Source organism: Panthera leo, chromosome B3 (genome assembly GCF_018350215.1).
Source record: "Panthera leo isolate Ple1 chromosome B3, P.leo_Ple1_pat1.1, whole genome shotgun sequence".
NCBI lineage: Eukaryota > Metazoa > Chordata > Mammalia > Carnivora > Felidae > Panthera > Panthera leo.
In genome coordinates this window covers 132,627,022-132,639,460 of record NC_056684.1, presented here as the reverse complement: position 1 = coordinate 132,639,460, position 12,439 = coordinate 132,627,022, and the positions used below count along the sequence as shown (strand labels likewise).

The 12,439-nt window shown below is 43.1% G+C and overlaps 1 protein-coding gene across 9 annotated transcripts in view; it reads left to right on the top strand.

The window, feature by feature from the left end:
• The window catches only part of EFCAB11 (EF-hand calcium binding domain 11), a 156,385-nt gene that overhangs the window by 79,162 nt on the left and 64,784 nt on the right, over positions 1-12,439 (top strand). The window contains exon 6 of one of the 9 annotated variants that reach the window (XM_042944063.1): positions 9,115-9,196. The exons of 7 other annotated variants lie outside the window; for them this stretch is intronic. In XM_042944063.1, coding sequence (XP_042799997.1) covers positions 9,115-9,145 — 31 coding nt within the window. In that variant the 3' untranslated portion in view covers positions 9,146-9,196. Of the gene's footprint in view, positions 1-3,839; positions 4,207-9,114; positions 9,197-12,439 lie in introns of those variants that run through there. One more of the 9 variants, XM_042944059.1, reaches the window with a different exon arrangement.

Genomic DNA, 12,439 nt, shown 5'->3' with positions numbered 1-12,439 from the left:
GCTTTCTGGAAGAAGGAGGAGGAAATGATGGTCTCTAATGGGAGTTGAAGAAAGTCCATGGGAGTTAGTAGCAATGTGTTGACCAAATTAGACGGGCAACCAGGCAATAATGATCCTCTGCTTTGTAACTTGTTAACGAAGAGGACTGGGGAGGCGGTGGCAGTACAGTTATGGAGACAGCGTCTGGGTTGCCGCTGACTCTCTTCTGGGCAAGAGGACGTCTCACCAATATGGTGGGCCGCCTTGAGTCTGCTCGGTAGTAATGACTGATGCAAAGATTCGTATTGGGTGGGCAGAAAGTTCTACTCCTTTTTCAGACAACACCTACATAGACTGAGTGAGAATGAAGGGAAATTTGTGAGTGCTCTAGGCAGAGGCCAAGAGTAAGTGGCCTTAGAACTTTGGCTCATTCTCTTGGGAGATAAGGAGCAGGGCACATAATGCCTGTTAAGGAAGAATGGCAACAGCCAAGCCATATTATGGCTCTGCTTCTCTTGCATTCTATGGTGCAAACGTAGATCCATGAGGAGATAAGGTCTCAAAGTTTTTGCATTGTTTAGCCAACTAATTGACATATATTTAGAGGTCCCTATTTGGAAAATAGTTATTTTGAAAAACAAGGGAATGATACATGCAAAATTCAGGAGAGCAGTTTCTTCGGAAGGTGAGGCACAGGGCTGAGATCAGGAAGCACCTCACAGGTAGCTACAGCAACGTTGGTCATTTTCTAGTTAAGTTGGGGATGAGTTTGCACGTTTGGGTTTTATTATCATGCTTCATAAGGCAGTTATTTGTCACATATATTTACTCTTTGTTCCAAGAATTACATGGTACATTTTGGCAATACGCTGAGTTTGTAATTAGAATTACTGGATTTCTATGGATTACGTAACAGCTGTTAGATTTCTGTGTGGATATTTGTAGGGTGGAGGTTAATGTCTTCCCATAAGATCCCTACAGTATCCAACAGGAAAAGGGTGTATCTACATACCGTAGTGGGAGAAATTCTGGAGAGGTTCAATGTTTTTTTACCTTTTTGGATAATAGATAGGTCCTGAGATTACAGTGACCCCCCTCATCCGCATATTCACTGTCTGCGGTCTTAGTTACCAACACTCCCCCGCAGTCCAGAGGCAGATGGTCCTCCTGATGTGTCTTCAGAAGGTCAGTAGCAGCCTCACGCTACATCTCGGCGCCTGTGTCCTTCACCCCCCTCCCCTCCTCACGTACGCATTTTGTCCTCTCACATCACCACAAGAAGATCCATTACAGCACAATAAGGTATTTTGAGAGAGAGACCACATTCACCTAACTTTCATTACAACGTTTTAATTTTCTATATTATTAGTTATTGTTGCTACTGACATACCCCATTTTATCGCACCTTGCTTTATTGCACTTTGCAGGTATTGCTTTTTTTTTTTAATAAATTGAAGGTTTGTGGCAACCCTGGATCAAGCACGTCTATTGGCGCCATTTTTCCAACGCCATTTGCTCACTTTGTTTTGGTAATTCTCGTGCTATTTCAAACTTTTCCATTATTACTGCTGTAGAGATCTGTAATCCGTGATTACAACTTGCGGAAAGCTCAGTTGATGGTTAGCATTTTTAGCAGTAAGGCATTTTAAAATTAAGGTGTAGACATTGGGCTTTTTGTGTTGTTGTTGTTGTTTTTTCGACATAATGCTATTGCACCCTTAACAGACTACAAGTAGAGTGCACGTGTAACTTTTATGTGTACCGGGAAACCAGAGTTCATTTCACTTGCTTTATTGTGATACTGGCTTCATGGCGGTGGTTTGGAACCAAACCCACAATATGTCCAAGGTATGCCTGTAATCTCTTACTGTGCCTGCTTTATAAATTAAACCTTATCATAGGTATGTACGTGTAGGAAAAAAACAGTGTGCATAGGGTTTGGTATTACCTACCGATTTAGACACCCGTTGGGGTCTTGGAACGTGTCCCCCGTGGGTAAAGAGAGACGGTTGCGTTGCAGATTAAGTGCTCGCGTATTTGCTTAAGCTAAGACTAATTAGAAATTATTTTAGTTTGAGGTCTAATTCTAGATACAGTTCATTTTCATCTTTCCTAAAAACGGCTTGTGAGTGCTTTCTATATTTATAGTGCTGAGGGGACATTGCCCAGGCATTTGAGAAATTGGGAAAATATTATGTGTACTCTACCAACATCTCTGTCCTTGGGGATTGGGGAAGCCTGTCTTATTTCCCTTCCAAATTCTGTCTGCTATAGAGTCAGGACAGAGAAGAGTTCTTTGAACCTGCTCAGGAGGCCAAACTCTAAGGAGAATTTTGTGCCTCCGGTGTCTTCCGAGAATGAGTGCAGCGCCTTGCTGACAGCTTCGTCTACAACGAGGCTTCCGGGAACCTCATCCCTTACCACATGTGTGAGGACTGCACACTCCTTGGTCTGGCTGACCTTGAGGGTCAAGACACTGATTTCTTTGTGAGGTCACCTTTAGGATCTTGTCATCATACTAGCTAAATATTTTATCGCCTACTATAAACCAAATGCTGTTGGCACTTTGTTTCATTTATTCTGTACATCAACCTGTGGTGGCTGTTATCATCCCCCCTATTCTATATTGAAGCAGAGCTTTGACATCTGACTCTTTTAAAAAAGAATTTCTTTTAATGTTGATTTATTTTTTTGAGAGTGAGAGACAGAGCACGGGTAGGGGAGCGGCAGAGAGAGAGGGAGCCACAGAACCCGAAGCAGGCTCCAGGCTCTGAGCTGGCAGCACAGAGCCCAATGTGGGGCTCGAACTGACAGACCGTGAGATCATGACCTAAGCCAAAGTCGGACGCTCAAGCCACTGAGCTGCCCAGGCGCCCCGAAGCACAGCTTTGGGATAGACGAGGTGACTTTTCATGTTCTCCTCACCAGAATGCAAACTAGGTCTTGTAATACTTGTGCTTTAGCAATGCCAGAGCCTTGTCATTTAATTTGCTAATTCTAATAATATCCTGTGAGTGTACAGACTTTTCCATTCTGATGGAAATCAGAGTGCCGTAAGACACAGCGATCGGAAGTGGTGTGGTAAGGACAAGTGGGCCAACCTCTGTAGCCTCTGGGCAGGGGGGAGGCTACGTTGGGGGTTGCTGAGATCCTATCACCCCTCTTTTTAATGAATGCCATTAAATTCATTTCCTTCTCATCAAAACAGTGTCATCAGTATCTGGATGGCTAATGTTTTGAGATAAGCAGGATTTAACATTCCTAAAGTGTGAGCGGGGGGAGGGAACAGGCACATGAGGGATATTTTTATTTTGCTGAGAATGGTTTTATTTCCTCACCATGCTGGAATGAGACCAAGTGTCCCCAAGTTTGTTTCTATAAGAAAGCAAGCAGCATTTGAACAGTGCTTGGTTTCTGATACTCTCGTGAGTAGCGTGAAGGTCCTTTCCTCCTGATCCCTATGAGGGAACTCATTTACTTTAAGTGAAATGAGTATCAAAGGCAGAGTTTAAAGTGTCTGTATCCTTGGCTTGCAGATTTGTCTTTATTTGGCTACCGAAAAAATATCAAATAAAGACTTTAATCTGACCCACAGAATACTTAAAACACGGCACTGCAGTGAAAGATAGCAGGAGTGAGCCTCCCCCAGGAGGCCCCCCAGGCTGGCGACGTTGTTGAAGGTGAGTGCTCGGTGCCTGAGAACCCAGGAGGAAAACCCCCAGTTACAGTAGATTCAGGAGAGCATTTTACAGAAGACAGCTCACGGCCTAATTCTGTGGAGTGATTTTCTCTTGATATATACTTATACGTGCCTCATTTTGGTAGGGCTTGATGCAAAACCAAAATATCTTTCCTTGTAGGAAGAATATTTCACGTCATAAGCTCTTCCCGAGGACCACACAATCTCGTACACGGTCACTGTTGAAATACGATGCATAATTTGAAGTGCAGGCCACCCCATCCTACAAATACATGAAGGCCTTGGACGGTGATCAAAAAGAAAAAAAAATGTGTTTCAGTCCTTCTGGGCTTCTCCTCAGGGCCAGTTCTCCAATTCAGTGGCCACATCACACGCCGTGGATCCACCAGCTAAACAGTTGCTTACGGCACACTGTTCATGGACATAGCGGAGAGTTTTCCCCTTTGGAAGAAACAAAGTATCGTCCCCAACTAAGAATGGGTTGGTTCCCAAGGTTTGGGGAAGTTGAATCTGGAACCTGGAACGTAATACCCAGAGAGTGTAATAAAATGGTGCTTAATTTCCCAGGCTAGCCCACCAGGCATCTTTAATTCCTAGTGTGGTTGACCCATACCCTCAAGCCTGTGTGTCCTGTTGGTGTTAAAATACAGAAAGATAAATACAAAAAAAAAAATACAGAAGGAAAGGGGCGCCTGGATGGCTCAGTCGCTTGAGTGTCCAACTTTGGCTCAGGTCATGGTCTCGCAGTTCGTGGGTTCAAGCCCCGCATTAGGCTCTGTGCTGACAGCTCAGAGCCTGGAGCCTGCTTCAGATTCTGTGTCTCCCTCTCTCTCTCTGCCCCTCGCCCCCTCATACTCTGTTTCTCTCTCTCTCAAAAGTAAACAAACGTTGGGGCACCTGGGTGGCTCAGTCGGTTAAGCGTCCGACTTCGGCTCGGGTCATGATCTCATGGATTGTGAGTTTGAGCCCCACGTCGGGCTCTGTGCTGACAGCTCAGAGCCTGGAGCCTGTTTCGGATTCTGTGTCTCCCTCTCTCTCTGCCCCTCCCCTGTTCATGCTCTGTCTCTCTCTGTATCAAAAATAAATAAAACATTAAAAAAATTTTTTTTTAAAAGTAAACAAACATTAAAAATTTTTTTTTAATAAGATACAGAAGGAAAAGGAGGCACAGTCTCTCCTCTGCCTTTCTGGGCTCTAGGGTCACCCTTTCTTTGTTGTCCTCATACCTCAGAGATCTCCAGTGTCCTTGTATCATGGTGTTCCAAAATCACCAGCTGCTTGTTCTCCACTCCCCACCCCCTAATTTCCTCATTTTAGCTGATCTCAGCTGGATGGTAGTAGGGATGTATTTTGATTAAACTAATTCACACTGAAGTGTGCATGACTGATAGCCCCTTAATCCTCCCAAAGGCCTTTGCATTATTAAGGGAAAATGCTTATTAAATTAAACAAGTATAGATTATTCAGGACCTAAAATAAAGTGAAAGAAAAGATTAAGGCAGAGCAAGGGACATTATGTTGGGATGTAACCTGGAAGAAGGGCTCAGCATGGAATTTGCTCCCTGGGGCTAGCTTCCCTAAGCCAGTCCTGCTTTCTATCACTTCTTTCTTTGTGCTGCTTCTGAACTCAATAGTTCCAGGAAAGGCCAAGTGTTAATATAGTAAGGCAGCAGTAGAAGCTGCATTGCTGGAGATGAGGTTTGGAGAGTGGGCTGGGGAGGGCCAGAGCACTGGCTGAGGACATAAATGACCAAGTGACTGTAGGTATGAATTATGTGCAAGGCATGGGCACTGGCCTAAGCAAAGAGACTGAGGCATCACACTAAATAGAGATCGTGAGATCATTCAGCATATTCAGGGCCTGTCAACTGGCAACGAGCAAGTAGCCCTGTTTCTGCCTTCATACTTAGGTACAGCCTATTCAGGAGAGTAGACCTTAGGTAAATAATCACACAAAAACTAGGCCATCACACATCTGTCCCCCTGCCACATTAGATAAAGCAAAGGCTATCATGACCGCCTGTAAGTGGGGGCCCTGATGGACATGGGGGTTGCATGGCTTTCCCAGTGGGAGGCGGGTGTTTCAGGAAAGACTTGGGGTCAAGTCAGGGCAGCCACATGAAGAGGGTGGGGAGAGCATCTCAGGGAGAATGCACAGGGTGCATAACATCCATGTTCCAAATTGGAAGGAGCCCCCAGGGGAGGCTTGGAGAGGCAGGACCCGTGGGCTCAGGAGCCCAGAGAGAGATCAGCGCTGGTTGCCAAGTGTTGTAGCCATGTCTGGGGCTTGGAATCTCAAAGGTCTGAGGTTTGACTTCAAGCTTTTAAGCAAAAGAGTGACCCCCACACATAGAGCATGTGGCCCTGACTCTACACGTAACTGAAGTTTAGAGAAGGGAAATCTATTCGTGGATTTAAAAAAAAATTTTTTAAGGTTTATTATTTATTTTCGAGAGAGAGAGAGACAGAGTGTGAGCAGGGGAGGGGCAGAGAGAGACACAGAATCCAAAGCAGCTCTAGGCTCTGAGCTGTCAGCACAGAGCCCGATGCGGGGCTCGAACTCACGAACCGGGAGATCATGACCTGAGCTAAAGTCGGAGGCTCAACCGACTGAGCCAGCCAGGCATCCCTACTTGTGGATTAAAATTAAAATCTGAAGGGAGCACAGGACATGCTGTTGTTGTGTGATTTGTAATTTGAGGGGTGCCCATCAAGGCCCCCACTTCAAAATATCTTTCCAATCACTCCTGACACAGTGTCTAAAATCCTGTAATTTAAAACTCAGGTTCCCTAACAACCAAGGCTTAGGCATAAGGTGACATTAAAAAAAATTGTTCAGAACCCTAGTCATCCTTTTCTAAAGTGCCTTTTTCTTCTCTCTGTGACATCTCCTCCTTCAGATGCCCAGAGCTCATCTGTCAGTCTGTCAGTCAACACAGGATTTCAAGAAAGGACCCGATAGAACTTACATGAACTTTATGATGCAATTTTCAATCGGTCTGTTGCCTTCTCCTAGCATGTAAATGTGCAACCCGTTGTAACTCAAATTGCCTTAAGTGATAAATGAAATCTGTTGGTTCGCACAACTGAACCCAGCAGAGGTGAGATGGGCTTGGGTGTAATTTTATCGAGGCTGGGGCTCTGCTCTGGATCTCTAGGATTCTTCAGCCTTGCCCTTCCTGCCCCGTGTCCACTGTGATTGGTCTGATGCCCTCGTACTGACTGCAGTATCTCCAACCTTCACAGCCACCGCATCACCAGCCTGAGCTGCGAGCTGCTCTCCTCGGGAGGGTCAGAAGTCCTGGGCTTCTCCCTGAGGTGGTGGGACCCCCCTGAACCAATTATGAGGATCAGGAGTGTTTGCTAATCTGAGAACCAGTCACTGTGAGCAAGGGGGTGGCATTCTGCTGATAGCACCCCTGGAGCTGTGGGCCGGATCCTTCCCCCCTAAATCCCAGGGCTGCTAGATATCAGCAGTGGGGCAGGGTCAAGTGTGGTCTAAGACAGTGCCAGACAAAGCTGATGGCCCAGGGGTATTTCTGTTTTAAACTTTTTGTCTACTTGTAGAATGTTAGAGCACCGTGGGCATCAGCAAGCAGATGGGAAGGGAATTGTTTTTAGAGTGGGCGTTGGGGCCATCTAAGGGTCCTTTGTCCTGACATTCAGTCACCAATCTTCTAGTATGGCTCAGGTTATCCAGTGAGTGTTGTCTGTGACATTCCTGTGCTGTAAGCATTTGAGCTCAGGTGTCTGTGACCTTCAAAGAGGCTAAGTGTGTGGCTGTGGTAGATGGAGTTCAAAAAAGATGTAGATCCTGTTTGTTTAGGACAATTATGCATTATTTAAAACTATTTTTAAAAATTACAGTGTTCCTCATTGGTTGTGTTAGAATAACTTCATAAACTGGAGTTTGGCAGGAGGGGAGGGAGGTGCAAACGAGGGTTACTGCTTAATGAGAGGTTTGATGGTCTTTGTTCTCTATCTACCTTATCTAAGTTAAAATAGATTTTTAAATTCAAATAAATGAATTTTCAGATTTTTTTAACGGGAATGGTTTTATTTCTTTTTTTAAAAAAATTTTTTTAACGTTCATTTATTATTGAGAGACAAAGACAGAACATGAGCATGGGAGGGGCAGCGAGAGGGGGAGACACAGAATGGGAAGCAGGCTCCAGGCTCCGAGCTGTCAGCACAGAGCCCGACGCGGGGCTCAAACTCACAAACCGAGAAATCATGACCTGAGCCGAAGTCGGATGCTTAGCCAACTGAGCCACCAGGCGTCTTGGTTTCATTTCTTATAACATTTACTACAAGGCTATATTGAATTTTTCAGAAATATTCCCAAATAAGGCAAAAAAAAAAAAAAAAGTGTGTGTGCATGTGTGCATGTGCGTGTGTGTGTGTGTGTGTGTGTGTGTATGGCATTTAAAAATTTTAATCCCAGCTCTTTTCTGCCTGACCAACTATATGTTGTTAATATTCACATAGATATTAAAATAAAAAGGAGCATACACATCCTCACCAACAAAGATGTTGTACAGGAGGCTTCCTATTGCTGGAGATACAGAGAAATAAAAGGCACACTTCCTATCCTCAGGGAACATCACATGTTCCATCCGGGAAGAAAGGCAGAAACATGGAAAATAAACAGTGGCAGGTTATCCACAGCCCAGTGCCACCGAGCAAGGATAAAAGGAGGAACAGTTGCCGGGGTGAGAGGGCAGGCCCATGGGGATGCAGAGGATGGGAGAGGTGTGGGCATCAGCAAGGAAGGGGAGAACATCTCCGGCCAAATAAGTTTACTTTTGCAGTTAGTTGGCTTTTATCCCGTCTTCCCTCAACTTGTTATTACAACGTTGCTTAATTCCAAGATTTTCTTTGCTGTTGATATTTTCCGCAGAATTGTTAGATTGGATCATTGTGGATCCCCTCCAATCGTTTGTGTGTTTTCTAACCTTTCTGTAATGATTCCCTATGATCCTTTCAGAATTGTTTTGCGACGGTATCCTAATGTAATTCTACATTTCTCTTACAATGATGAAGAAAGTATTGTCACAAGCAAACTAGAAAATAAAAGTATTAACAGTTACATTTCTCATGAAATAAATGTAGGGATAGTTACTTATCTGTAGGTGCTAAAAACTGTCCCAGATACACAGTCACTATTTGATAGCATCTTAAAATGTTCGGGGCTGTCGCTCACGGATGTCTTGGCCTCCTGACACCCTCATGTGAATTTTATAAGATATGACAATTTCAGAAAACTGAATCTGACTATAACCAAGTTGCCAGAGTTCTTAGCTACCTTTATTTAACGTTGAGTTGTTGGATTATTCTTCAATTAGTAAATCTAGAAGTAAAGCTGAAAGTTTCCATTTAGCGTATGTTTCTCCTTTTAAGTTCTTTCCTGTCCTTTCCTGTTCATTTCCTCCTAGCAAACCCGTGAGCTCCGGTATTTGGCTGTGAATTCCTCTTGGACTGGGATGGTTGAATCCCTGGAGCTTTGGACAGAGCTCAGTGAGTGCTCAGTGAATGAATGAAAACAACATTTCACACAAGAATGGAAAGAAATAATGCTGAGGAAATTAGGTACAAGTACGTCTTATGATTTAATTTTCACACATGATTTTGAACAATCTATCTTGTCATAGCAACTTCCTGCTAGTTTTACCTAACCAGGAGCTAAACTTGATATAATGGCAGTGAGATTTATAAGTCTGGCAGAGGATGCTTGAACATCAATTATTTTGTAAAGCAGACCTGTTATCTGTGACATGTTACCACATCGATGATATGGATGCTCAGATTTTTAAAAGATCTTTGGCTTCCTCTTCTGCATAATTAAGTTCTTTTCAGAACAACTTATATATTGTGGATTTCATATATGTGTTTCAGACTAGTCAACACAACTAAAATTTGATCGTGATTACTGGCTTTTCAAAGCCTTCCTTCATTTCCCAGCAGTCAGCTTCCTGTCAGAATTCATTTCCCATTTGGAAAATCTCTCTCTGACCTGCAGTTTTTTGGACACAATTCATCCTTCACAAATTTGAGTCTACCCATTGTCATCAATCTGTAGCTTCTCAGATGCCAAAAGACCCCTTTTTATTCAGAGTGATAAAATCTATCTAAAACATCAGAGGAGAGAAAACTAAGAAAAATATTTAGAGATTTTGTCCCCGTGATTTTTCTAATTAAAAAAGCTTTTCAGTGTGTATCTATTTCTGTTATTAAGCTTTAAGAAATCAAAGTAATAACCGTTAAATTGAAGCAAGATGTGCTTTCCATTCTCCCTCAATCTTTACATGATTAAAATTAAGCTTTGGCATAGCTGCAATATAATTCAGTTCAATTTAGCAAATATATATGGAAACCCTTTTGCTGGCTCCCCATTACTGTGGTGTCTACCAGAACTGCCTTTTAGTTTCAATAATTGAGTGTGAGATGTGAGCATTCCAGATGTGACTGCTGGGGAAAATAAAATCCGGTATGGAAGTAGGTTAGACTTTGAAGGCATCATCCACGATGGTGGACCGTAAGAATGTATTAGTTTTGGCTTGCAAAAGGGAAAGTCTTTCCATGTTAGGGGCACCGAGGTTGGGTTTAGCAGGGTGTGTACTGATTCTTGAACAAGAAAGGGACATGACGAGGAAGGTCTTCATCTGGCTGCAAGCTATACCATAGAATGAAGAAAGAGGTGGCTGGTCCACAGGAAGCCATTGTCACTGGGCCCTAATTGATGAGGTCCTGCTTCAAGGGGAAAGGAAATGGACATGTGAAAGGAAGTCGAGTCTTAGAAATATTACCCAAAAAGAAGCTGATAGCCTCAAGAACTGGATATTGGGAAGCAATGCAAAGAGAACTGCCAAGATTAGCTCCAAGGGCTGGGAGCCTAGGCAAGTAGGACAATCATGGTGCTCCATTAGCATAAATGGAGGATTAAAAAGAGAAGTGGACCCGGCAGAGCACTGAGAGGATACCCATGATGAGGAGGGAAGCCGGACGAGGAATAGTCAGAGGAGATCCAGGAAACTGGATCACGGGGACAAAGGGAAGACACTGTTTCAGGAAGACAGAGTGAACAGAGAAGAAGTAAGAGTCTGAGTTTGATTTTGTATAGGAGGACAAAATACTGACCTTTGAGTAACTTCAGAAAAGTGGTGGACGGGATGCCAGATGGCAAAGACCCTGAAAAGGGAGAAAAGTTTGTGTTCTTGCTGAGACTGTACTACAAAGTCCTTCATTTATTTCCAGTAAGAAACCCTTTTGGAGGAAATCCACTCCTTACCCGACTAGTAACAAAATGCTAGCCTGTTATTAATACCTGTAGGTTTAAAATGTACCTATTTTCACACTGTAACTCAAAAACATTATTTTTACAAACCATTTGGAAATGACGTTTTTATTTTCTTTGATTCTTCTCTTTCAAAATTTTGCTTATCCCTTTCTGAGATTTATTTCTAGGTCATTGATTCAGATTCCAAAACTAGTATTTTCTGTAAGCTTATTTTATGCCTACTAGAGTTTAAATTCAGACATTTTCCGACAGTAGCAACCAAAATAGCTTCAAAGATGGTTTTTACCTCCACCTTACCTTTTCTTTCTTGATTGTATCTTTTCAAAAATGACCCAGATTGATAGCTTCTGAGATAGTATGCTATAGTAATGACACAGCTTTTTAGAATTGAGAAATATACTTTGGCCTCATTCTGGTTCTTGAAGACACCATTTACTCCTGAGAGGAGCCAGTCAAGAATAAAGTACATTAGAACTGGAGTCACAGGAACTAGGTTCTGTGCCTGTCTTTGTTACATGACCTTGGGTCAACATCTAGAGTTTTTCATCTTTGAAGTGAGAGGATTATAGTAGAGGAACAATTAGGTCTCTTTCCAATGGAAAATCTCAGAATGCATGAATCTACTACTTTATTCTTTAACTTAATCATCAAGCCTACCATGTAGTATGGTTCCAAATTTGAAGATGTGGTCGGGTTCCTTGTGTGCTCCCCCTTCCCTGTTCCCTAAAGGTAGTGTATCCTCCGCTTATGAGGGACCATCATCTCCCCTTCATGTGGCCAGCTCTTACCTTCTTACCCTGACCTCGTGGTGCCTATTTTCCCGTATTCGGTAGTACCCCCCGCCCCCAGCACCAAGCACCTCCAGTACAGATCAGGTGTTCAGTAAATATTTGATGATCGAATAAATGGGTTAAATTCTATTTTTTAAAATTGAAATATAGTTGACACACAATGTTATATGAGTTTCAGGTGTACAATATAGAGATTCAACAGCTCTATAGGTTATGCTGTGCTCACCACAAATGTTGCTACCATGTGTCACCCTACAACACTATTACAGTATCATCAGAGATCAAGAGAACTCTGTTCTCTTCCCTGTACCTCTCATCCCCGTGACTTGGGCCATACTGTTATTATTGTCCACCCCTGCGGTGGAGAGACGCCAGCCTAAGCATTGGAATCGATTATGAGTTTAAAAACATGGAGATCTCCGGGTCCCACTCCCCCGCCTTTGGTATTTGAGTTTCTAGAAATGTGCATCCACATTTTAAAATCTCCCCATAGGTCTTGTTCACAGCAGACACATTTGTCTACCTTCTGTGAGTTCCTGGATGTCAGAGACGATAGTTTCTGTCGGTTCATTCCCAAGCCCTAGGGTAATTTCTGGCAGAAATTAGGTGTAAATGATTGTGAATAAATGAACCCCAATTTTGAGATAAATAATAAAATGTCCTTTCTTTTGG